General features: G+C 34.7%; 1 protein-coding gene across 2 annotated transcripts in view; it reads left to right on the top strand.

Moving 5' to 3' along the window:
* SLC35F5 (solute carrier family 35 member F5) overlaps positions 1–24,773 on the top strand; it is a 37,856-nt gene extending 13,083 nt beyond the window's left edge. Inside the window, exons 8-16 of one of the 2 annotated variants that reach the window (XM_047084717.1) lie at positions 4,127–4,208; positions 4,812–4,899; positions 6,627–6,691; positions 8,623–8,727; positions 11,883–12,042; positions 16,447–16,537; positions 20,590–20,744; positions 21,495–21,588; positions 23,804–24,773. In XM_047084717.1, coding sequence (XP_046940673.1) covers positions 4,127–4,208; positions 4,812–4,899; positions 6,627–6,691; positions 8,623–8,727; positions 11,883–12,042; positions 16,447–16,537; positions 20,590–20,744; positions 21,495–21,570 — 822 coding nt within the window. In that variant the 3' untranslated portion in view covers positions 21,571–21,588; positions 23,804–24,773. Of the gene's footprint in view, positions 1–4,126; positions 4,209–4,811; positions 4,900–6,626; positions 6,692–8,622; positions 8,728–11,882; positions 12,043–16,446; positions 16,538–20,589; positions 20,745–21,494; positions 21,589–23,803 lie in introns of those variants that run through there. The other variant, XR_006962871.1, reaches the window with a different exon arrangement.
* Positions 24,774–25,075: the final 302 nt, after the last annotated feature.

Genomic DNA, 25,075 nt, shown 5'->3' with positions numbered 1-25,075 from the left:
AAAAAAAAAAAAAAGAGGGAAAGATAAGAGCCAGATTAAATGGGTAGTGTGTGTGTGTGTGTGTGTGTGTGTATATGTGTATGTGTGTGTGTCTGTTTAGGGGGGGAGCTGGTTGTGGAATAGGATGATTATATCAGGAACTTCAATTTAAAGGAAGAAAGCTACTTCAGATGAGCACACAGTTTATCCCTAGGCAAATTGGTAAAAGGAAAGGCAAATAGGAAAACCTTATGAATTACACAACTTATTGCCTATTAAAAAGAAATACTATATTTCCCTTCTTTGGATAAAGCAATTTTCCAACTCATGACTCTGAGAGAATGTATTACATAGATTAAATACATTACATAGGTACTATTCCATGTAGCAGGTTTATATACAGATAGATATGTGCATATAAAAAGCCTTTTAAAAATTGTGATGAAATATATGTGCTATACATTTGCCATTTTAACCTTTTTTTTTTTCATTTTAACCATTTTTAAGTGTATGTAGCTTTAGTGGCATTAAGTACGTTCACATCGTTGTACAACCACCACCATCTATCAACAGAACATTTTTCATTGTGTAAAACTGAAATTCTATATCCATTAAATAAGTCCCCTTTATTATCTTCCCCAGCCTCTGACAACCACCATTCTACTTTCTGTCACTATGAATTTGACCACTCTTAAGTACCTTGTATGAATGGAATCATATACTGTTTTTGCTTTTATGACTGGCTTAACTCAGCATAAAGTCTTCAAGGTTCATCCTCATAACATGTGTCAGAACTTTCTTCCTTTTAATTTTTTTTTAAGTTTATTTGTTTTGAGAGAGAGAGAGAATGCACACATGCCTGAGGGAAGGGCAGAGAGAGAAGGGCAGAGAGAGGATCCCAAGCAGGCCTCCACACTGTCAGTGTGGAGCCCAAGGCAGAGTTTGAACTCAGGAACCATGAAATCATCACCTGAGCCGAAATCAAGAGTTGGATGCTTAACTGACTGAGCCACCCAGGTACCCCAGAACATTCTTCCTTTTAAAGGATGAATACTATTTCATTGTATGGATATACCATGTTTTGTTTATTTATCCGTTGATCTGCATTTGGGTGGTTTCCACTTTTGGTAGTCTTTAAAATAAAATAAAATAGGGGCGCCTGGGTGGCGCAGTCGGTTAAGCGTCCGACTTCAGCCAGGTCACGATCTCGCGGTCCGTGAGTTCGAGCCCCGCGTCGGGCTCTGGGCTGATGGCTCAGAGCCTGGAGCCTGTTTCCGACTCTGTGTCTCCCTCTCTCTCTGCCCCTCCCCCGTTCATGCTCTGTCTCTCTCTGTCCCAAAAATAAATAAACGTTGAAAAAAAAAAATTAAAAAAAAAAAAAAAAATAAAATAAAATAGAATAGAATAGAATAAAATAAAACCTAAATAAGTTACAAGCCTAGAAAGCTATGTTAGTATTTAGTAAAGACATTTCTATAGAAAGAATAATAAAGCTTTTTGGAAACCATATTTAAGAGAGTGATAAGCTTTGATAAGGTTTAGAGCAGTGCTATTCAATACAAATATAATATGAGCCTGAAATGTGGTTGTCCTATGTATTTTTGAATTTTCTACAATTAGAAAAAATTAAAAAAATTAAAATGTTTATTTATTTTTGAGAGAGAGAAAGAGAGAGACAGACAGACAAAGCATGAGCTGGGGAGGGGCAGAGAGAGAGGGAGACACAGAATCCGAAGCAGGCTCCAGGCTGTCACCTGTTAGCACAGAGCCCAATGTGGGGCTTGAACCTACAAACCCTGAGATCATGACGTGAGCTGAAGTTGGATGCTTAACTGACTGAGCCACCCAGGCACCCCCCAAATTTTTTAAATGATATTTTAAAAATTTTTAAAAGAGAAATCAAGTTAAGAGAAACAAGTAAAGTTAATTTTAATACTATATTTTTATTTAATGCACCATGTATAAAATATTTTAACATGTTATCAGTGTAAGATTGAGATAGTTTATATTCTTTTTCTGTACTAAAATCTTCTAAGCATTTCAATTTCATTTCAATTTCTATTTTTATTTAAGTTTCTATTTCTTTTCAACTTCAGTTTTTCAGTTTTAGTTGCAAAACATTTCAGTTCAGGCTAGCTACTTTTCAGTTCCTCAGTAGCTACATGTGGCTAGTGGCTAATGTACAGTGCAGGACAGAAGGAGTTAGTGATTACTGTATTTGCCAGTCCACCTTGAATATCTTTTGTCTCATGAGGACTTATGGTGTTTTAATTTTTCTCTGTAGGATATAATTTGGGTCATATAGTACTTATCTAGAGTACCTTTTATGATAATTTTAAAATAACATCACTCATGAAATAATGAAATATATGACTTATTTGTGATAGATTATTTTATTAGTAAGTGGTTGTCCTCAACTCTGGAATAATAAAGTGAAACACTGTAAGGTTAATTTTTATTGGAGGGTAATTGAGATGAATCTTCTTTTGTGATAAGAGTGCGTTGGGTTTGAAAGCCAGAGAATGGGGAGAGGTGAAGAATGGGAAGGTCTTTCTAGAAAGAGTTTATTTATAACTCATGATGAATTCTTAGGAGTTTTGAATGGCTGCTACCTAAGTGATCTGTTTTTATTTCTGTATCTTGTATTAGCAGAGACAGTGAGATTGTTTGGAAAATGAGTATTTATGTGTTAAAGTGGTAAGGAAAGTGGGTCCAGAAAGCTCATGATCACCCTGTAAGTTTTATCGGTTCTTGCAGACAGATCTCCAAAAGATAATTAAGAGTAGAATCTTACTTTTCTAGCACTTGAACCACAAGCAGATTGTGGCTTTTATTGCCATATATGTTTGATACTGTTCATCTTAGCAATTGTTACCTCATTTTCTCGTTTAGAAAGTCAAGTGAAATTATCTAGGGAGTCAGAGAACTACAGATGGTGTCAGAATCACTTTGCTATAGTTTGGCTTTCACTTTGAGTACAGTGTAGACTACATGAATCTACTAGACTCAGCTATCTGCTGCCTTCTAGCAGTGGTCTAAGATATGCCTTTGTTGCTTCGCTGAAATGTGTATGCTAATAATTATAGTACTCACGTAACTAAAAGTTCTGAGAGAGATCAAGAGGTGTACCTTTCTTAAGAGGACATTCATTCTTCAGTGGAATATGAATGTCTAAGTAACAGTGATGCCAAAAACAGAGAGGAGTTAATTGACTTTGATCCAGCAGTCTGCTTCTTAGTATATATATGCACTCATGCACATATGTACCCGGAGGCATGCACTAGAATGTTCATAGTATCATTGTTTGAAATAGTCAAAAAATATCCATTAACAGAAAAATGGATGAGTTGTGATAATAGGCATTAGGATATCTAATAGCAGTAAAAATAAATGAATTTTGGAACACCTGCCCCCAACACACACATCAGGCTTCATCAAAAAGAAGTCTTACTTCTTATTCCTTAAATTAGGCACAGTATTGAGGATATAAGAATATCCTAGCCTGGATGAGCCTAAGAGAAGAAAAAAAAATCCTCAAACTGGAAAACTTCCTTAAATTATATCCAGTTATGAGAACTCTTTGTATTGTGTCTCCAAACTGAGTATCAGAGAAATAATCATAATTAGCTAGCAAATTCACATTTTTTATTGGACTTTTTTAGATTTCCAAAATGAATGTCTTTTTATCTATCAGTCTACCTAGTTGGTAGCTACCTTGATCCATCCCCATAGGCATCATCTCGTTGAGTAGATTTCTCATCATGCTATATTTATCTGTACATATTTTAATATTGGAGAATTTCCCCAAATTCAAATTTGATTTAGATAAACTTTAATAGAATGCTAGAAGTGTTTGGATAAAGCAAATTTTAAAGTTGATACTCAGTTTTACCCTCATTAAAAAAAAACTTGAATACTAATTTTAATGAGCTATTGTTAATTTCGTACGGGAAATTGAATAGCAGTGATCTTAGATCTAATTGTAAATGCCCTCTTTTTTGAGCTTGTGATTTTTCAATAGAAAGCAACTTTTAAAAGCTCTTATGATAAAATATTTAGGGGGAGAAAAAAAAAGGAGGGTCCTATAAACTCTGACAGATGTAAGCATGTCATTCAATTGGGTTCACTTTGTTTTCTTTGTCTTTAGTGGTTTCTGGCAAATTTGTCATATCAAGAAGCACTTTCGGACACACAGGTTGCTATAGTTAATATCTTGTCCTCAACCTCTGGTAAGAAATTTGTCTTCAAAATTTACATTATAACTTGAAACCTTTTTCTGTTGTATGTGTATGTACATATACACACATTTTTATCTTATTACAAATTACATTCATTCTAATAATGTACATTAGTGTGTTGTAACTACATAAATGTTTGTAGTTTTATGCTGTGGCCTTGTACTGTTTACATTCCTTCGACTATGTTATGGCATTTTTTATATAACAACATATTAAAGTTTGATGGGCTGTTTTTTGTATTGTGGTTGTCATTCCTTTCACATATTCTTTCTGAAGATCTTTTTCTGGACCCTTTGGCTAAATGTAATTGCTTTTTTCAGAACCATAATTTACCCAATGAAAGATGTTTTATTTTAAAAATTGAATCACCTTCCAAATCTGGGAGAGAAAAAGTATTTTTGAAGCTGTAAAAATAACTTGAGCACACATGCTTGATTATGATGAGGTCATAATGTTACTCTGAATGCTCAATTTAACTCTTATTAGTTTAAAATAAGTAGGGTTATACTTAATCTGTATTGTTGAAATAAACATGATTTAGTTTAAAGGCTGCTTTCCACAGTATTAAAGTTGATGTATCTTTTTTCCCTGCAGGACTTTTTACCTTAATTCTTGCTGCAGTGTTTCCAAGTAACAGTGGAGATAGATTTACTCTTTCTAAACTACTAGCTGTAATTTTAAGGTAAGAATGTAACATAATAGCTAGTTAATTCTGCTTAAAAATATAATGTTTAAAATTTTTCTGTTAGTGACATAGGATAGTTTATATTATACTATGGCAAAGCAAGATGAGGATGAAAGAAGGGTTTATGTGGATATCATGCTATGCAGCCTTGGATCAGATCCTTCTTTAGTTTTCTAAATGGTCCTGGGGAGAGTAACTGGAGGGAGGGACCCCAAAGCAGCTTTGGTTCCCATTCAAGTGAGGACAGACAGTATACTACTGTGTATTGTACTGATGTTTACATTTAACTTAATGTGGCACCTTAATCCTCATCACCTCCCAAGTTCCTGTTTCCTTCTCCTAAAACAAGTTCCTCTTTCTGTTTTGGTTTTGGGTTTTATATCTCCTAGTAATCAAACGTGCAGTCTTCTCTGATTATTTCATCCTCACATGATCTTTCAGTTGTTTTCTGTATAAACCATCTGGCAGTTTTGAATTAGTGTGTAACATCAGTATTGTCAATAACTGTATTTAAATCTTTTATGTAACTTTGTGTATGTTTGTCTTGTCTTTTCTATGGGTTATAAACCTTTAAAGGCCAGAGCCTTGTTTGCTGCTTATTTGTGCCGCCCGCAGTGTAGCGTAGGGCTTTGCTTACTGACAGTACTCAACGAAGATGTATTGGTTTGATAAAGCTGTTGTCTTTATGAGAAAAAATCGGAAATCAGAGAAGAAAGTTGAATGATTTAATGAAGAGAGTAGTGTTTCTTAGCTGTCAGAGCTGGGTTTGAGTCAGAGCTTTGTTCTTTTTTCCTGTCAGTTTCCTTAAGCTCTCTGAGATAGTTTCCTAGGTGAGAACATGATGATCGTATTAGCCTCCTTTGAAAGTTTGGAGCCAGTGTATATAAAAAGCAATTATCACAGGGACTGAGGTACTTGGTAGTCACATACGTGGTAGCTCTTATTACGGTGTGTTTTTCTCTTTTAGCCATAACCATGGTAGTTTTCAGGGGTAGGCCGGTTGACCCAACTAATTTATTATTTAGATGTTATGCCCACTAGAAGTTTATTATATTGCATGTATGATTAGCTAATGTTTTAGCTAAACCTATTCTTGTGTTAGGGGAATACAATATATTTGTATTGGGGAAGTAAATGAAGTTTAATTCGGTTGAATTTTTTGTCAATTTATAATTAATCGTTCAAATATTTAAGTATGGTTTTATTGTTAATTTAGGTTTTACCAATAGGCAGCATTTGTGCTATTGCTAGGTTTGTATGGGTATACTGTAGGCATATCTTCAAAAACAAGTTTGGAAGAGGCTGAAAAGTTGGTTACTTCTTAACCAAAAGCAGTAGGTAGCATAGGAGGTAAGAATACTTACCTAGAAGCAGGCTACCGATAGATTCAGTCCCATCTGTGTGATTTTGGTCAAGTTACTTCATATGTTTGTGTGTGAGTTTTCTCATGTGTAAAATGGTGATGGTAACAACAGTAATACCTTTATTATAAAGTAATTTGTACATTTTGCAAGAATTAAATGATTTGAATACAAGTATAGCATTTACACTGTCCTGTTATCATTGTTAAATATTATTAATTAAATCACTAAGTTCTTTGACAGTTTAAGTTTTGCTCAGTTTTGAGCATAGTCTTGATTACTTGTAAATATTTTTTATCTTCATTACTAGCCCTTTTAAGGAATGTATTATTTTGCTTATTAGTAATGCTCTTATTCTCACAGCATTGGAGGTGTTGTGCTGGTTAATTTGTCAGGGTCTGAAAAATCTGCTGGAAGAGATACAATAGGTAAGTAAGTACTTGACTCTGCATTCTTTCTGTTACAGTATACAAGACAGTTTGTACATATCAGTGTTTATGTCCTTGTGTGCATGTATGTGCATGTGCACACACACACACAGAGGGTGGGCACTAATGGGGCCTTTTTTTTTTTTAACGTTTTTTTGGAAATCATGTAAAAAAATTAAAAAATAGTTAATAGAATTCTCATATAGCCATCACTCAGATTCTCCGCTGTGTTCATAGCTTCAGTATAGTTACAAAAATCAGGAATTAACATTGATTATAATTTAGTTAATTTGTATATCCTTTTCATATTTCACCATGTTTCCCATGAATGTTCTTTTTCTGGTCCAGCATCACTTGTTGCACTTAGTTGTCATGTCTCTTTAGTTTCCTTTAATCTAGAACTGTACCTCAGTCTTTTTTTTTTTTTTTTCCCTTTTATAACCTTAACACTTTGAAAGGATACTGTCCAGTTGTTTTGTGGTATGTTCCTCACTCTTGGTTTGTCTGATACTTCCTTATGGTTAAATTTATGTTGTGTATTTTTTATTAGAATGCCATGGAAGTGATATTGGAAGTGTCCTGATCAGTAAATCATATTAGAAGGCACATGGTGTTGTCCCATTAGTAGTGACTAATTTTTAAGGTAGTGCCTGCCAGGATGCTCCAGTGTCAAGTTACTAACTTTTTTCTTTGCAACTAGTAAGCATCTTGTAGGGAGATACTTTGAGACTACGCACATACCATGTTTCTGTTATACTTGCACCCACTAATTTTGTGGTTCACTCATGATTCTTGCCTGAAACATTTAGTGCTATGGTGAACACTCAGTTTTGATCTATTGTTTAGACTGAACAAAAACAAAGATAGTAGAACCCAGTTTTATGGCTTCCTTCTGGATACTTTGTTTAGATAATTGAAATTCATTGAATGGAACACTGCTTTCTAAACTATCCCTGGTTATTGCCCAGGCATAGTTCATGCCTTGAACTGCTTATGTCTTTCTCACCCTTGAACTGATAGCTATGCCTTGAACTATATCATTTCTCACCCACAGCAGCTTTGTATATGTAAAATGATATATGTATTTGTTGTGTATACGTGAGGTTTTATTGATAGACTTTTTTTGCTTTCTTAAAAAAGTTAAATTTTTAAAAAATAGATTCAATAAAACATTGGAATTTGGGATAATTAATTGAAGTATTAAATGTGGTCACTTGGCAGACAGCACATTAATTTAGTTGTTTTTAAAACTTACTTAAATGTCTTTGAGAATGAGTTAATATTAAAGAGAATCAGCATTTATTATGCCCGTACTATACGCCATGTATTAGATATTTTAGAAAACATTAAAAAGTATGTTTGTACTTTTCAAGTTCTTGACTTTAATCATTACCTAGACTTACAAAATAAAAACACTAGAGAATAAAATAATATTACATTTAACCATGTAAATATTAAATTGTCTAAAATAGAAGACCAGGAGGATGGAAATTCAGTGGAGTAGGAGGAGGATGCTTTGTGGCAGAGGTGGGACTTGAACAGGGCCTTGAAAATGGTAGTACAATATATACTAAAGATGATACATGACAGTGGGGAGGACTGTATAAGCAATGGCTTAACCATTATTACACCAGACAGTGTCAGGTGTCAAACTGAAGTAGCGTTTCAAAATTAAAAAAACAAATAGTTAACTTCCATGGTTTTAACATTATGTGTGTTTGTATAGATCATTGGATGTTTGCACATGCGTTTGTTCACTCTTTAAACTGCTTCCTGAACTCCTGGAGGACATGGAGGGGGTGGGCTATAGTTTATCTTTTCATATTTGTGTACTTCTTGAAATAGTATGTGACACCGTATTAGATTTTAAATAAGTGTGTGTTGAATGAATTAATGAAAAATGCGTGAACTCATTATGTTGATTTTTACAGGTTCCATTTGGTCTCTTGTTGGAGCCATGCTCTATGCTGTCTATATTGTTATGATTAAGAGAAAAGTAGACAGAGAAGATAAGTTGGATATTCCAATGTTCTTTGGTAAGAATATGTTTAACCTGTGAGGCTATTTACTCTGAATGATTAGCTTAGGGTTTTGTTCTAGAGGGAATAAGGAAGCCTTTCTCTTTTCCTCCATATGATTCTTTAAAACTGTCAGATTTTAAGGCTCATGAAGTCCAGTCTCAGTGTTTTTCTCATACCTTGCCCTGCATAACTGTGTACCTCTGACAGAAGGCCAGTTTCCTCAGTGTGAAGTAAAGAAAGAAATTCTTCCTAATGCCTTTTTTGCATTCATGTTTCAGCCTGTGAATCAGATATTTTCCTCATTGATAGGAAAGAATTATGCTATTATAAGCATGTGAGAGTATACCTGTTGTATTACACATTTTACCATTTTTGACTTTTTAGAAGCAAAGAAGACTATTCTAGTCTATGTACTTTTCATTAAAACTCATGGGACACTTCAAGGCTTTCCATCTGCTCTTTAAGATATAGGCTCTTTTATGACATAGATTTTTCAAATTACCAAAATGTAGTTTCTGGCATCAGTTCTTAATTTTTGTAAATAAAATACTGAATATGAGAACTTATAAGTTCTCATTTGCCTGATATCAGCTGAGTAAAATAGTTGTGTTATCTGTCAGATATCTGTAGATATCTTCTAAAAGATATCTGAATATCAGTAGATTAAAAAAAGCCTGGTGATGAAAGTTCAAAGTACAGCTTATGGGGAATTAGGAGACCAGGAATATAGTTGTTATAATTTCATTTATTTCATACTCATCTGAGAAATAAGGAGATTGGACAGATGAGTAGCTTTCAAACTGATTTGCAGAGGATCCTGGGATGGGTGGGAGGAGGTGGAGTTGCATGTAGGGTTCTGGTTCTTAGAGCCCTTTGCTGCTTCAGCTGGAACAGCTCTGTTTTCTTGGGCTTTTGCATTGTAATTTGATTTGTAGAAAATATTTTTCTGCTAAGAAATGTTTGAATATCTTCACCTAAAGTTTAACAGAAACAAAACATTTGGAAAGCTACCAGACCAGGTGATCACTCAAGTTTAAGTATGGAATTCAATAAATATACCTTAAATATGAAGGTAACTTTAATAATGTCTTATTTTAGGGTCATAGAAAATTCCACCTGGAATGGAATGAAATGCTAATATTTTTTGAGTGTGTGTTTTTTTTTAAGATTGGCAATTTTCAGGAAAAATTGTTTAATTTATTCTTATTACATACAGACAAAAAAATCATATGTGATTTTTATATATCATATATGACATGATCTATAACACAATATTGATTTGATCTGGGCTTTATAATAGGCAGGACCAGAAAGAAGTTAGGATTGGGTTGTGCAGGGTTCTTTAGGGATGGAGATGTGAGCAGAGCATAACAGGGAACAGTGAGTGAATCTGTGCGATTGTGCTGGAGAGCCCACTTTAGGGAAGAACAGGAGGGTATACAGGCCAGATTCTGGAGGGTGGAAGCAATTGGGACCTTTGTTTTTAGGTTCAAAGGTTGGTAATACATGTGGGATTCCATTGACTTGATAGTCCAGGGACGGCAAAGTAGATTTGGTTTTTGATAATGCCAAATTTCGGTGTTTTGATTATGACAACTTCTTAATGTTGTGTAAGCTTTTCAGATCATGAGTCCCTTCTGTATGTGTGTCGTTTTGTTTGTTTTTATTTTTATCACTAGATGTCTTAAATTGGGTATTCTAAAAACAGGATATGAGACAGGAATTTCTTGTGGGTGATGTATTGAGGGGATGCTCTGCAGGGAAACCTGACAAGGGAGTAAGAAAAGCAGGATAGAGTAGGGGAAAGAACTGTTATGGTCCCGGTATAATTGAGGTTTGGCCCAGTTCATGGCATGTCGGGGCAGGAGATGGAGAGGGAAAGGAGCCGGTAATGTCTAGGTACTCCTCACAGGCGTCCTCACAGACAGTAGGATTTCAGCCATGAGAGGAGCCTTATGCATCCTCTATGGGTTAGTTGTGGGATGCAGACAGTGTGGGGTGATCACTTCTTGGGAAAACTTGGCTTGTTTGCTCTCCGAGACCATTCTTCAGAGGAGGCAGGTAACTGTGAATCTTTAGGAGCAGATAGAGACTAGGTGCTCCAGTCCTGTAAAGATTTAACTAGGCATCCGAAATACTAGCCTATTATTTAGCAACAAATATGAAATACATATTTACTATAACTTAACTTTGAAGAAAGCTCTATAGTTATCTAATGAATCTCATAGTGGATCTGCAATGTTTAACTGTACAGAAAGTGCAATAAAATTACTATAAAATTGTAATTTTTTTCTTTACAGTCTTTGTATTCATAGGGACTCATATAAACTTGCATTTCTATAATAACAATAATAGCTCACCTTTTACTAACTTTTTACTTTATGCTGGTACTATGCTGTATTTTGTAAGTGTTAATCTAATCCTCCCACTAACCTATTTAGATATGATTTTACACTCATGGATTGGAAAACTGAGGCTTCAAAGAGGTTCTGCATCTTGCACAAAGTTTACACTACTAGTGAATGGTGGAGCTGGGATTGGAACCCAGAGCAATTAGACTGCAGAGCACATACAGTCAACCACTAAATGTTACAGCCTTCCTTTATGAGTAGTCAGTCTGTCCTTAGTTCATATGTTGAGTAGCTATTTATGTAGGTATGTTCTCTCACCAACTAGTTTATAGGCTCCTGGAAGGCAAGAACCAAGAATGTATTGTTTTGGAAACTTCCTTCATTATTCCGAGCATGCCACAGGTGTTTTATACATAAATATGAGTTGAATCAGGGAGCAGCCATCAACTTCCTCATAATTTAGGCTGAATATCCATATACATACCATATACCAATTGTTTCTTTAGGTTTGAAGACACTAAATTATTAGTAGCTAAGGTTAGCAACCTTTCTTTCTGAATTAAGTAGTTTATTCCATAGGAGTTGCTCCGTGCAGTGAATAGTTGAACCTTGAAGATTCAGTGATCACCAGCTGCTAGTGTAGTTTTTTCTGGTGTTGAGTTGTCCATAGATATGAACCAAAGAAACACAAGTTCCAGTTAAGAAAACCAGTTAGAACTCTTTGTGCAAAATCTAATGTTCTCTAATTATAGAGTTATAAGTTTGAAAATTTTAAATAAATCACAATTACTAACTTTTGTCTCTTTTATACATATTTAGGTTTTGTAGGTCTGTTTAATCTGCTGCTCTTATGGCCAGGTTTCTTTTTACTTCATTATACTGGATTTGAGGACTTTGAGTTTCCCAATAAAGTAGTATTAATGTGCATTATCATTAATGGCCTTATTGGAACGGTTCTCTCAGAGTTCCTGTGGTTGTGGTATGTACTATTTATTACACTATCATTTATTAGTTACCAGTTTATGGACTTTGGGATAGATTAAGTATTTTATATTTCTTCTGTCTTTTGATGGTTCCTCTTGTGCACCTTCCCATCCCGCACACTTCACAATTTAATAAAGTAACTCTACTAGAGCAAGAACTTTGTCTTTTAACTTCTGTGCACCCATTGTGTAGAGTATTACCTTGCACGTAGAATGAGCTCAACAAATATTTGTTGAATAAATTTCTGATGAACATAAATGATCTACATTTGTAAAAGTGTTTTAAAGGTAGAATGTTATATAAATGAAAGGTGCCATTACCTAATGGACATCTAAACTTACGAGGTTTATATTCTAAATATGAATAACATGAGTTCTGAGTGAGAATCTAGGGAGCTTTGCTTATTTAGGAGACTTTGGAATGTCTGGTTGTTCATAGATGCTTTTTATTTTTTTATTCTTAGGGCTTTTCGTGTAGGTGAGCCAGATGTGTAACCCTAAACCTCGATTAACTTGGAATGATAACATGCTTTGAAATGTTATAATACCAAGTATGTTGATAATGTCATAATGATCCTAAAATAGTTTGAAGACAAAATTATGTGTGGTGTTTAAGAAATCTTTCAGATATAGAGCTTGATACTTAGTCCTGTTTCCATCTAATAGGAACTGAAAAAAAAAAAAAAAAAAAAAAAAAAAAAAAACAAACGCAAATTGTACCTAAACTCCTAAAAGGAATTTTTTATTATATGCTAGTTAAGACTACTAACTAGTTTTCCCTTGCAAAAGACTACAACAAAAGTAGCCTTTTCCATGGATTTCCTTAATGCTTTGCCTGTACTTTCCCCCTTCCTCAATTAAGGAAATTTCTCTGTTTTCTTGATAGTCTCCCACACTCCCTTTCATTTGTAGTACTGAAAGATTAACTTTCATTTGTAGTAATTTATGTGTTTAAATTCCTTTGCTGATCTAAAACTCTTTGATATCAGAATCCATTTATTCATTCTTCCATCTTTCATTGCATGTATTTTAGGTGCGCATCAAAGAGAGTTATGTATTTTATTTCCTATATTATATATCATATACTCTCTTTCATCCTATTCTTTTCTATCGATTTTGGTATTTCTTTTGTCTCATTTTTCTTGCCTCTCTCTACTCTTGGGTCTGGACAGGTAGAATTACTTACTCTGGTAGAGTTTTGATTGAACTCAGTTGAGTCGTGAAGAATTGTTGATCTTCAGCCATTTTTTACTGCAATTTAAATAATTATGTGTACTTAACTATATTTTAATACAAGTTCATGTTTTCTAGTTCTTTAAGTTTAGTTTAAATTAGAAAATTTCAAAGCAAATGAATATATTTCAAAGCAATAATTAAATTTTTCTTTGGGTGTTGGCTAGAGAAAGGGTTTGGTATGATGCTTATTACATTAAGACTCATAGTAAACGTACTGTGCCACCTGTAAGTATTAAAATGCTCATTCTTTATTGAGAGCTTTATTTTTAATAAACATATACAATAGAGTTTTATTATGTTTAGCAGAATTTGATGTAGGTTCTGGAGGATGATCAAGCATGACATGTAATTTCTCTATGTGAGTTTTTTAGTTGCTCCCTTGGAAAAACTTTACATTTAAATAAATAATAACACGTTTTGAAATTTTTTTAATATAACTTTTTTAGAATGAAAAGAGTAATTCATGCAAAGGTATACAAAAGGGTGTACAATGAAAAGGAAATCCTATTATCTCTTTTTCACTCCAAATCTCCATTCCTTTCTTTCATAGACAACCACTGTTAACTTCTAAGCCTTCTACAAATTTTTCTGTACGTGCAGAAAGGTGTGTCAGTCTCCTAATTACCACCCCCCACTCCAACAAATTGTTTTATTTTTAAGACACAAATGGGAGCATACTATAGATAGTGTTCTGTACTTTGGGTTTTTTTCACAGATTATCTTATAAATCTTCACATGTCAGCACTTAGGTTCAGTTCATTTTTAAAAGCCTATGTATAGTTCTAATACATTATGTTTCAATCCATTATGTAACATAATAAGTAGAATATAATGTATGTTACTGGTTCCTTATTGAGAGGCATTTTAAGTTTCCATTCCTTTACTTTGTAAATAAAATAGCATTGAATATTCTCCTATATGTCTTTGGGTATATATGTAAGCATTCTATAGGATAAATATCTGTAAGTGGAAAAGACTGAGTCAATTATAGGGACTTTAGATTTTGATAGAGAATTGCAATGTCATTCTCCACAGAGGAAACACAACTTATATTCCCAGCTGTGTATATGTGAGTATTGATATATGAGTATATGAGTATTGTTGAATAGTTAAATTATACAAAGTCATATGTTATGATAAAAGCTATATTTATCCTTACCTAGAATGGATTTTTCAGGATCTCAAGAAGGTTTATTTTTCAGATACACTCTAATACTCGAGTGTTTAGAGTACTAATGATAACAACTCAGTAGCAGCAAACCAGTCGGTGAAGAAACAAACGTATCCCTTATACTCTGGGTGTTCTTGGCAACAAAACGAGTATAAGAAACATATCTCTCTATATTTTACCTTTTTTTAAATTATAAGAAAATACACATTTCTCAGAAGTCATAATTTGCATGTATAATGATTCCCTTCTTTGGGAGAAGCAGGGTTATTGTATGTTTAACTGTAAATGGAACAGTAAACTTCAGCGTACATAATCAAGGGCTGAGTAGTAAACTACAGATTTAAAAGTATGGTTGTGAACTTTTTTTTGTAAATTAAAGATGTGTTCTTGTCCCTCATTGTTTATTTTTAAAAAATTGAGGTGTGCTGTAAAGCGCATATACTGTACCATTTGTATTAGATGTTGAATGGTAGCACCTAGTTCTCTGTCTCAGCGTTTCCCAGAGTGTGCCCCTGAAATGATAATAGATGATAAAAGGATTCAGCCATCAGCTAAATTAGGAAAAGGCAGTATAAGTCAAATAGTTTTCTTTTTCTGTATTTATTTTGAGAGAGAGAGCATGCACATGCAAGCACAGGCGGTGGAGGGGCAGTGGGAGACAGAATCCTAAGCAGGCTCCGTGCTCTGCGCTAAGCTTGATCTCATGACAGTGAGATCATGACATCAGCTGAAATCAAGATTCGGATGTTTAACCAACTTAGCCACCCAGGCACCCCAAATAGTTTCCTTTTTAATACTTCATCTCAGACTCTTTATGATAGTACTTTGTGTTACAAGTCTCTAAGTACATATGCTGCATTAAAAAAGGAAAAATTGACCTCCTGAACTGTCTTTTCACAGAGCAGCTAGCTCATAAGTAGTGGGAACCACTAGTACTTGAGTTCTCTTTCCTGCATTAAGAACTAATGGTATAGCCTCTAGTGAATATGTTGAGTGACACTTTATCAAGATAGCCTCTTTTATTGCAGGATAGCATTATTAATACTAATATATACTGAGCTAGAATTTACTAACCTAGAATTTCCATGGGTCTGTAAGTCACAATTACATGCATTACAGTTTTATCTTGGCTTATAATTTCTTTTTTTTTTCTTTTTTTCTTTTTTAAAGTAACCTCTGCCTGCAATGTGGGGCTCGAACTCATGACCCTGAGATCAAGAATCTCATGTTCTACTGACTGAGCCCGCCAGGCGCCCTGTTTTCTTTTCATACAAATTATTAGTCTGTATAAATGGCTTACCTATTTGGTATAATGCTTTCTTTCATTTTTTTTTCTTTCAACTAAACAAAATCATGTGCAGATTGCTATTTCAAAATTTGATACCAACATTGGTAGTTCAAGGGGAAAATAAAGTGAAGAGCTTAAATTTGGTTAGGACATTTGCTAGAAAAATGGAAAGCAATAAAGAAGTACCATTAAAAAATAACCAGTCCTTTTCAATGCTGAGCCAAACCAAAAGAACAACACAGGTCAGAAGACTATTTTAGTTTTCATGAGGGTGAGATATTTTTGGTTTGGCGAAAGACTCACGTGTTGGCTTATCACTTTCTTAGAAGTCTGTGGTGTGAAGTATTGTCCTGCAGTTTAATAAAGCTGTTTCCTTTGTTAGCTAAGTATCGTCATTACAAAACTATGAGAACTCTTTCAGCAATTTTATTAAAAATGTTAATGAAATAGAAGCTATGCATCCAAATTGAATAATATCTGTAAGCAGATCTGGAAAAAGGCATAAAGTACTTTGAAAGTTTTATTCTTACGTATTTGGATTTTTAGTATTTGAAGGTAAACTTTAAGAATCTTTCTAGTTGCTTTATTGTGTCTAAGTCTGTCCTAAGCTTTTGTTTTTGCTCCTGATCTCTCATGTCCATATTTCCTTTGGTTGTTTTACTCTTCTAATATGGAAACATGTATTTTCTTCTTTTTCCTTTTTAGGGGCTGCTTTCTTACCTCATCGTTGATAGGCACACTTGCACTAAGCCTTACAATACCTCTGTCCATAATAGCTGACATGTGTATGCAAAAGGTAAGATACACTATTTATTAGATATTTTAGATGTGGTTTTAAAACAGAGACAGTGAAAGTTAGGGCACATGATTAAATGTCCCAAAGTGTTTTACTACATAGAGATATATAAAAAGTACCAAAGAAATGGATAATCTCTTGCATTTTTAGCTTTTCAATTTTTTTTTTCTTAATTTCTTAGTGAAGAACTAACAGTATCTTTATATGTAGTTCTCCAGTTTTAGAGCTGATTATTGCATGTTTTCTTTGGTAAGTCAGTGGTATAGAATAGAAAATGGGATATATCTTATTATATAATTAGTGGTGTTTTGATTTCTAAGATAAATTCCAAAGTTTCTTTAATAGTGTGATACTATTATCAGTCTGAGCAACAGGAATAATGTTTCTCAGCAAATGCTCATTTCTGTCTGGTTCAGGAGGGGCAAGTGCTCTGTTCCTCTTCTGTGATGTCCTGGTCTGGAGGCAGGGACTTTTATGATGAACATTGGCAATGATAACATCACAGAAAAGAGAATACCTTGTAACAGCCCGAAGGGAGGAGTTTCTTTAGTGCTTTTGGGGGTAAGGGGGAGAAAGGCATGCCATATATATTCAACTAAAAGATGTAGTGTAGTCATTTATCAGTTTAGTGTTTGTAAAACTTTGAACTCCAGGAATTAAGTTACAAAATTGTGTGTGTGTGTGTGTGTGTGTATGTGTGTGTGTAGTTTGGTTTAATACAATTTGAAGAGGGAATACTTGAAAGCCCTAAGGCTTATAATGTGTAGAAATTATAATCAAAGTTTTAAAGATATTTTTTTTAGATCTTTGTGCAGTTCTTAGGATAAAGGCAAAATACTCTCAGTGATATGTATTTTCTTTATTTAAAAAACGGTTCTGTGCTGATACTTTGTTTCATGGCTCAGTAAATTCTTGCTTATTTGTCATGGTTATTAACAGAGTTTCTCCTTAATTTAGGTTATCTTCTATATCATGCATTTTCAAAGAGCGAGAATATTGTAACATATACATAACACTAAAGTTATACATCATTAGATTCTTTATAGGTTTAAATAATATCCAGGTCCTTCCACATCTCAGGATCTTGAATGTCAACCAAAATTGCTCTAGTGAAACTAGGGGAGTGCTGTATAAGAGGATTTTGGTAGACTACTGTGTAAATGAGCTTTTCTGTACTGATATTTTGAAAATATCAGCTTTTGCTGATTTGAAAAATAAAAATTGAAGGTTAATTTTAGGATTTTTAAAACACTGTCACAGGGGATCTAATTTTATTTAATGAGTATGTAATTTATGGATTCAGATATTTTAAGATGAGGGCAAAACATAAGGAAAATGAAGATAAATGATTGATTGATTAGAAAAACATAACCAGTCTTTTCTCGATTGTCTTCACATCTCGAATTGGACAGCCAGTTAAATGAGTTGGCTGGGCCTCCAGTGAGAATCAAGGGTAGGAAGATACTTTCTAGAAAAAGTGGCAGGATGTCCCAGAACTGTAATAGAAACAGGAGAACTCTACTTTCATGTTTTTTTTTTAATTCTAATAAGCAACTATATTTATATATAGTTTCTGAAATTTCAGCATTTATCAATATTTTTTATTGTGCTTAAAATAAATTATTTAAACCTATTTATAATTGATATTTTGTATGAGAGGAAGCATCTCTGCTAGTATTCACATTTATATCCAGATATGGTCAGGTTTAGACAGTAATGTAGACAATTTTTTGTCATTGTCTTCATTTTATTTTATTTTTAATTTTTTAATGTTATTTATTTTTGAGAGAGAGAGAGGGCAAGCAGGGGAGGAGCAGAGAGAGAGGGAAACACAGAATCCTAAGCAGGCTTCAGGCTCCGAGCTGTCAGCACAGAGCCCAACATGGGGCCTGAACTCACAAACCACGAGATCATGACCTGAGCTGAAGTTGGATACTCAACTGACTTGAGTCACCCGGGCACCCCTCAGTGTCTTCATTTTAAAGTGCTGTCTTCATAGCTTGTTGGAAATAAAATCAGAACTTTTTTATTATGTGGCAACACATAAATAACTGCATTGTTACAGGTGAACTTTGCTTTTAAAGGTCAAGTAGGGTTTTACCCACCTTTACAAAGTTTACTTTTACTCAATTGTAAAATAGGGTTTTAGCTGAATATTCATGAAATCACTCTTATCTACTATATCTATATCTTTAACTTTCATTAGTCATAAGTTTTCATACTTTTTCTGGTCTTGGGTCATTTAAATACGTCATGGCTTTTCTAGATTATTAATATTCTGGCAAATATTCCAAGAATATGTTTTGCCAATAATTTGATAGCATTGTGAAGGCTTTTTAGTTTCTCTTACTGACTGCTCTTTCCTGGGTATTCTTACGCTCACAGCCTGTGTGTGTATCTGCAAGCAGGACATGCATATTAAAAGTTGTCAGTGATTATTCTTGCATTATGCATTGTGAGTCCCTCTAAAAAATATTCTCACAAAATCCCTTTGCTCTGACTAATGGTGCTGTGAACTGGAGTAGTATATGTTTCCCACCAGAGGGAGTCTTGCTTATGATTCTAAACTGCAGTTTTTTTTTTTTTTAATACTTAACAGAGAACAAGCACAGTTTTTCTTATTTTAAAGATAGGAGTTAACTATTTTCATCAGTATGTTGAAAGCAAATCACACTACTGGGTTGCAGCTGAGTCTCAATCAGTGCAGCCTTCTTTGACAATTGGTTTTGATTCTTAGTTGAATCTAGATGGTAGAGGTAAACTAATGAAGGGAAAGATTTTTCTTCACTTTATGGCATCTCATTATCTTCAATTTTCTTGACAACCCTGATAAAATGATGGATTGGAGGCTCAACCTTGATGATATCTGATGGGCTCTTCACCCCTGAGGCCCTGCTTGCTGCTGTCTTCTCTGGCTCACGTTTCTTAGTAAAAGTGTTCTTGTTTGTTGTCTTTAGTGTACTTAAGCCATGATTTCCTTTTGGAATTTTTTTCATTTGTTACTACATAATCAAATTATTTTAAGAGTAAGCAGGAGAATTTGTTGCAAATTTAAAAAAAAAATTTTTTTTAATGTTTATTTATTTTGAGAGAGAGACTGAGAGTGAGCAGCAGAGGGACAGAGAGAGAGGGAGACATAGAATCCAAAACAGGCTACAGGCTCTGAGCTGTTAGCACAGAGCTCAACGTGGGGCTCGAACCCACGAACTGTGAGATCATGACCTGAGCAGAAGTCGGATGCTTAACTGACAGAGCCACCCAGGTGCCCCTGTTGCAAACTGTTAATTAAAGGTTTGCACAAGTTGCACTTAAGGGTTTTTGGTGCTGTCTTTGGGAAGGAATGGTAACATAGCACAATGTATCACAACATATTATAGCATAGTTTTTTAAAATGTGAGTTTTTGGAGCACCTGGCTGGCTGCTCGGTTGAGTGTCTAACTCTTGATTTCAGCTCAGGTCATGATCCCAGTGTCATGGGATTGATCCCCATGTCAGGTTCCACACTGAACCTGGATTCTCTTTCTCCCTGTGCCACTCTACCCTGCTCATGCTCGCTCACGCTCGCTCTCTCTCTCTCTCTCTCTCTCTCCCCCTCCCCCTCTATCTGTAAAATAAAAAAGTAAAAATAAATAAAAACGTGAGTTTTTGAAGATGACTTCAAAACTGAAGGGAGGATCTACTTGAGGATCGTCAGTAATCAGTACAGGAAAAAAATGGGCAATGTGTTGTGGAAGACAAAGCTAAATGGTTTGTAATTCTGCTCTCAGATGTGCTATGCCTAATACAGGAAAAGCATGCCTTCTGGCTTTCCTAGGCCATTTTCCAAGCAAGACATGTTTTTGTTGGTAATTTAAGCAAGTGGAATCATATGCTGAAGTTCTGAATCCTCTTATTTAATAATATACTTAATATATTATCAATGCTAAGTATTATCTTCTTGGTGTTTTGACTTATTCCTGCAGATTTTCATAAATGGAAAACTTATTTTAAAGAATAAAGTTGTCTTAATGATAATGGTGGATTGTTTTTATTTTTCTATCTTTTATTTTTAGGTGCAGTTTTCTTGGTTATTTTTTGCAGGCGCGATCCCTGTATTTTTTTCATTTTTTATTGTAACTCTCCTCTGCCATTATAATAATTGGGATCCTGTGATGGTGGGAATCAGAAGAATTTTTGCCTTTATATGCAGAAAACATCGTATTCAGAGGTATATTTGGTTCCAGTATAAGTTTTTGAAAATATAATCCTTGCTAATTAAACTGGAAATCGTATCGTGCTGGACTAATTTGTAGACACTTTGGGAAGAATTATTGAAAGATTATAATTTTATATGTACTATGTCACATAAAATTAAAATAAGTTGTTTGGATCCTTTGTGTGGTAAGATAGTTTCTTCACAACTACTTTAAATTTTTTTTTTTTCAACGTTTATTTATTTTTTTTTGGGACAGAGAGAGACAGAGCATGAACGGGGGAGGGGTAGAGAGAGAGGGAGACACAGAATCGGAAACAGGCTCCAGGCTCTGAGCCATCAGCCCAGAGCCTGACGCGGGGCTCGAACTCACGGACCGCGAGATCGTGACCTGGCTGAAGTCGGACGCTTAACCGACTGCGCCATCCAGGCGCCCCTACAACTACTTTAAAAAATGTTTTGATTTATAGGTAAAACCAAAGTGCTTACTGTTTTGCTGTGATGAATTTAAATATAGAAAACTTCCATTGGTGTGAACAAAATTTAAATAAAATATGATAACACTGCTTCAAATATCTTTCTTTTTTAAGAGAGAAAGATTTTTACATCCTACTATAAAAAGTACTTGGGGCATGTTGTTGGGAAGTCTTGCCTTAGTGTTAGTGTTGACCTGACAGCTTCAGCCAGTAGAATAGATAATTTTTAAGGGCTCCTTTCCATTCAAAAGCTTTCCTTAACTATTGCCTTAAAAACATTTTTTTTAAGGGTTCCAGAAGACAGTGAACAGTGCGAGAGTCTCATTCCTATGCACGGTGTTTCTCAGGAGGACGGAGCTAGTTAGCTGTTGTCTGTAGTCCAGGTTTGTATGTTAGCTAGTATTAGTGCTGAATAAGGTTCTTTATTCCTGTAATCTCAAATACTGTCTAGAGGGTAAGGGAGTCAAGCTCTGGACTCATACTGCCTGGGTTCCAATTCTAGCTTCTCTGTGCACTAGCTGTGTGACCTTATACAAGGTTCTTCACCTGTCTGTGCCTCAGTTTTCTTATTTGTGAAGTGGGGTTGTGGTAGTCCCTCCTCTCTCATAAGATTACTGGGAATATTAAATACTTGGTAAGATTTAAAGTGTGCAATAGTGCCTGACTCAAATTAAGTGATCCCAAGTTCAACTATTACTTTTATTCACGCTAAGGATCATAATTTTATTTAATAATACACTTTAGAAAAATGTTTTTCCTCTAGTATAAAAGTAAGAAAAAATATATTAATTTGGTGTATATCCAGTCTTTTCTCTGTATGTCTGTGTGTGTTTTCCACAACTGGCATAGTGTATATCCTGATTCTCTGACTATGCTTTTTCAATTAATGTTTCAAGAACATTTCCCCATTTTTAAAAAATTGTAAAAAATACTATCTTTTATATTTCTGACAAGACAGATGAGTACATGGTGTTTTTATCTTTCACTGCATCAATGCTTGAAATACATCTAACATATATTTTTGGCAGCTATAAAAGTAGTTATGTACTTATTTAGAATGAGAAATCACAGTAAATTACTGAAATTCTGCAGATTCAGGTCCCTTTCTTCTAAGATAACCTGAGGCAGTTTATATTGAAATGTTTCCTGACTCAGCTGGGCTTCCCCTCCTCACTTAGAACATTTAACAACTCCTGTCAACTCCTTACACTCAAATTGGCCTTTGAAGGTTAAGTGTCATCATCTTTGTGGCAGATTCACCTCTAACCTAGGACTAAGTGTCTTGGTCTTGTGTTTTCCTTTGGTCATTTTGTATTCCAGCTTTTACTGTTACGATGGTCACCCATGCACATAGTTGAGAGAGTTCGAGTTCTAGTTCTACGAGATTGCTCGTACAGAGCAGCTGCCGCCTGCCCTGCCCACCTGCTTCTGCTCTCGTCCCACTCCAAGAAGTCAACGTTAAACTCGTCAGTTGTTTTGACCCCCCTCTTCCCCCCCTCCCCCCACCCCACCTCGCACACTGTCTTCAAGTACCACACTTATACTTCTGTTTCTTGATTTCTCTGTTTTAGGCATCTTCAGTTGATGTTCCCACTTTGGTAGATGAGGATAGATTACATTCAAGTTTCATCCTCCTCTCTCCCCACCCCACTTGCCTGCTTTTCCACCACCTCCTCATCCCAGTGTACTTATTGTATAATTATGGATAGATTTGTAAGCAGTGTTTGCATGGTCATGGTGATGTAAATGTTACTTTTACCTGAGTCGTGGTGGATTGTGCTTGGCATTTTCACAGTTCAGAGACCCTTTGTTACACTTTTAGAGAATACACCTCACATTTTCTCTGGGGATAGAGAAGGGGCACTTGACCAGCTGTAAAAAGTAAGGCAGGACATTTGAATGTCTAACTGCTTTTTCTATAAACCGTGCCAGTCTTTCTGTTTTAGCTGTTTCTTCACTCCTCCTTTTAGAGATACCTGCTTCGCTGTTGTTTTCTAGTCTCTGCTCTTCCCTTTGTCCATGTGACAAAAATCCCTTTATTTTCTTTTTACTGAGGTTTTGGCAGCAAAGTAGAACCAAATATGTTTACTTACCATCTTTAAATTTTAAAAAGTACATATAGTTATTTTTTAAAGCTTTGTAGTGCTGTAACGTATGCACTCTCTCCCTACTGTGTGTGCATTATTCCCATGGTCACACTCATGCCCACCCCCCCCACCCCCCCAGCAAGGACTCAGTAAATTTGGGAGTGAGAACTGGATAAGAGGAGATAGTGAAGACGGACCTCGGCAGAGTGTAAAGGAAAGGTGTGGCAGGAGTCTTTGTTGCATCGGGGTAATGGTGGGTATGCCATGAGTCAAACTGTCACCACATGATCTGTAAGCAGTGTTGGCCTTAGACACTGCTGTGGAACTCACTCCCATGCGCTTTTAGTGCTCACCTCCGGTTCCAGTATCCAGTTGTTAAGTGTAATAAACTGTGTTTGTTATATATTTCAATGTTAAGATAATTTGCTTTTTACAGTATAAACTGTAAAAATTAAAGCTATGACAGTTATAATCTAATGATGATTTTGTGTTTGTTTGTTTTTATTTTTAGCTTGATAATGGAACAGTATGCAGCGAAGAGACAATCCCTGGCAAGTTTTTGTAGAAAATGTTTCAGTGCCTAGTCTGAAAAATAACAGTTTCAGTTCTTTGGAACTCTAAAATATATTTTCCTCATACCTGTTTTCTTCATTTCATAATGAAGTACTTTGCTATGTAGCTGTGTACATATCACCACAGTTATAGGAAGTTCCAGTCCACAGTCCCGCTAAAAGACCAACCTGCCTTACACATCTCAAGGAATTCAGCTGATGAAATAATTTGAACTAATCAAGGAATAAAATTCTGATGTTCTGGAGACTTTATTTTCACATTATTTGTTAAACACTGGGCTATATTATGAAAATGTTTTCAAGAAATCATTTAAGTATATAGATCAGTGTTTCTTACAGATAAAATGATAAAATAAGCTGCCTATAATAGGTATGGATTATACTTTTAAGTTTCGTAGAATATTGCAAATTAACAACACAGAAAAATGTTTAATTTTATGCAAGTGTGTCCATGCAAATTTAGTGGGACTTTAAAGAGAATCAATCTCTGAGAGAAATCTGGTTCACTCACACTACATATGCTGTATTACCCTTTCATAGCATTAGGTGCCTTGTATTTTAAATCTGTGACAAACTATGACAAATTTTTAAAGGGGAAGTATTATTGTAAAATGAAGAATTATGTATTTCTAAAGGCTGTTATTGCTGTAAATTTAATTGATAAAGCTCTGCTTAATTTAGAGTTTTGAAGAAATATTCTCTCTTCAATTAAGACATTTTCATAATGGAATGATTTAAATTGAAGTGATGAAGAGTATTATTGAAATAAAATGTTTATATATATGTATTTGCGTGCTACAGATCTATGAATTGGTTTCTGATTTTTTTTCATATATGTGCCAAATTACTCTAGAACTGGATGTCTCTTAAATAATTCTAGTTTTCCGAAATAAATGTTTAATGGTTAAATATTTTACCTTGTTTGTTAAGAAGGTAAAAAAAAAAATACTTTAAAAATTCCATTTGAATTTTTCCTCTACCAAGCTTAAGTTAAATATAAAATACTCCTAATTACAACTCTTAAATTTGAGTTTTATATGTACTTACTTTGCAACTGCCCCTGTTCACTGCAGACGTCAGTGAATGAACAGGTGTCTCAGGATTCATCTAGACTTTTGATGAATCACCCATTTCCTTTTCAGGTTTTGTGAAAATAGTTCATTTCTCTTCAAAATTTCCTAACAGATCTGATTTTTAAAAATCTCTTTGCG

The sequence above is a fragment of the Lynx rufus genome, unplaced genomic scaffold, assembly GCF_022079265.1.
Source record: "Lynx rufus isolate CCGP_SWC_20201006 ecotype Redwood Valley unplaced genomic scaffold, mLynRuf1.p SCAF_2, whole genome shotgun sequence".
Classification (NCBI taxonomy): Eukaryota; Metazoa; Chordata; class Mammalia; order Carnivora; family Felidae; genus Lynx; species Lynx rufus.
The sequence above is the reverse complement of the archived record's forward strand: the minus strand, read 5'-3'. Positions and strand labels throughout refer to the sequence as shown.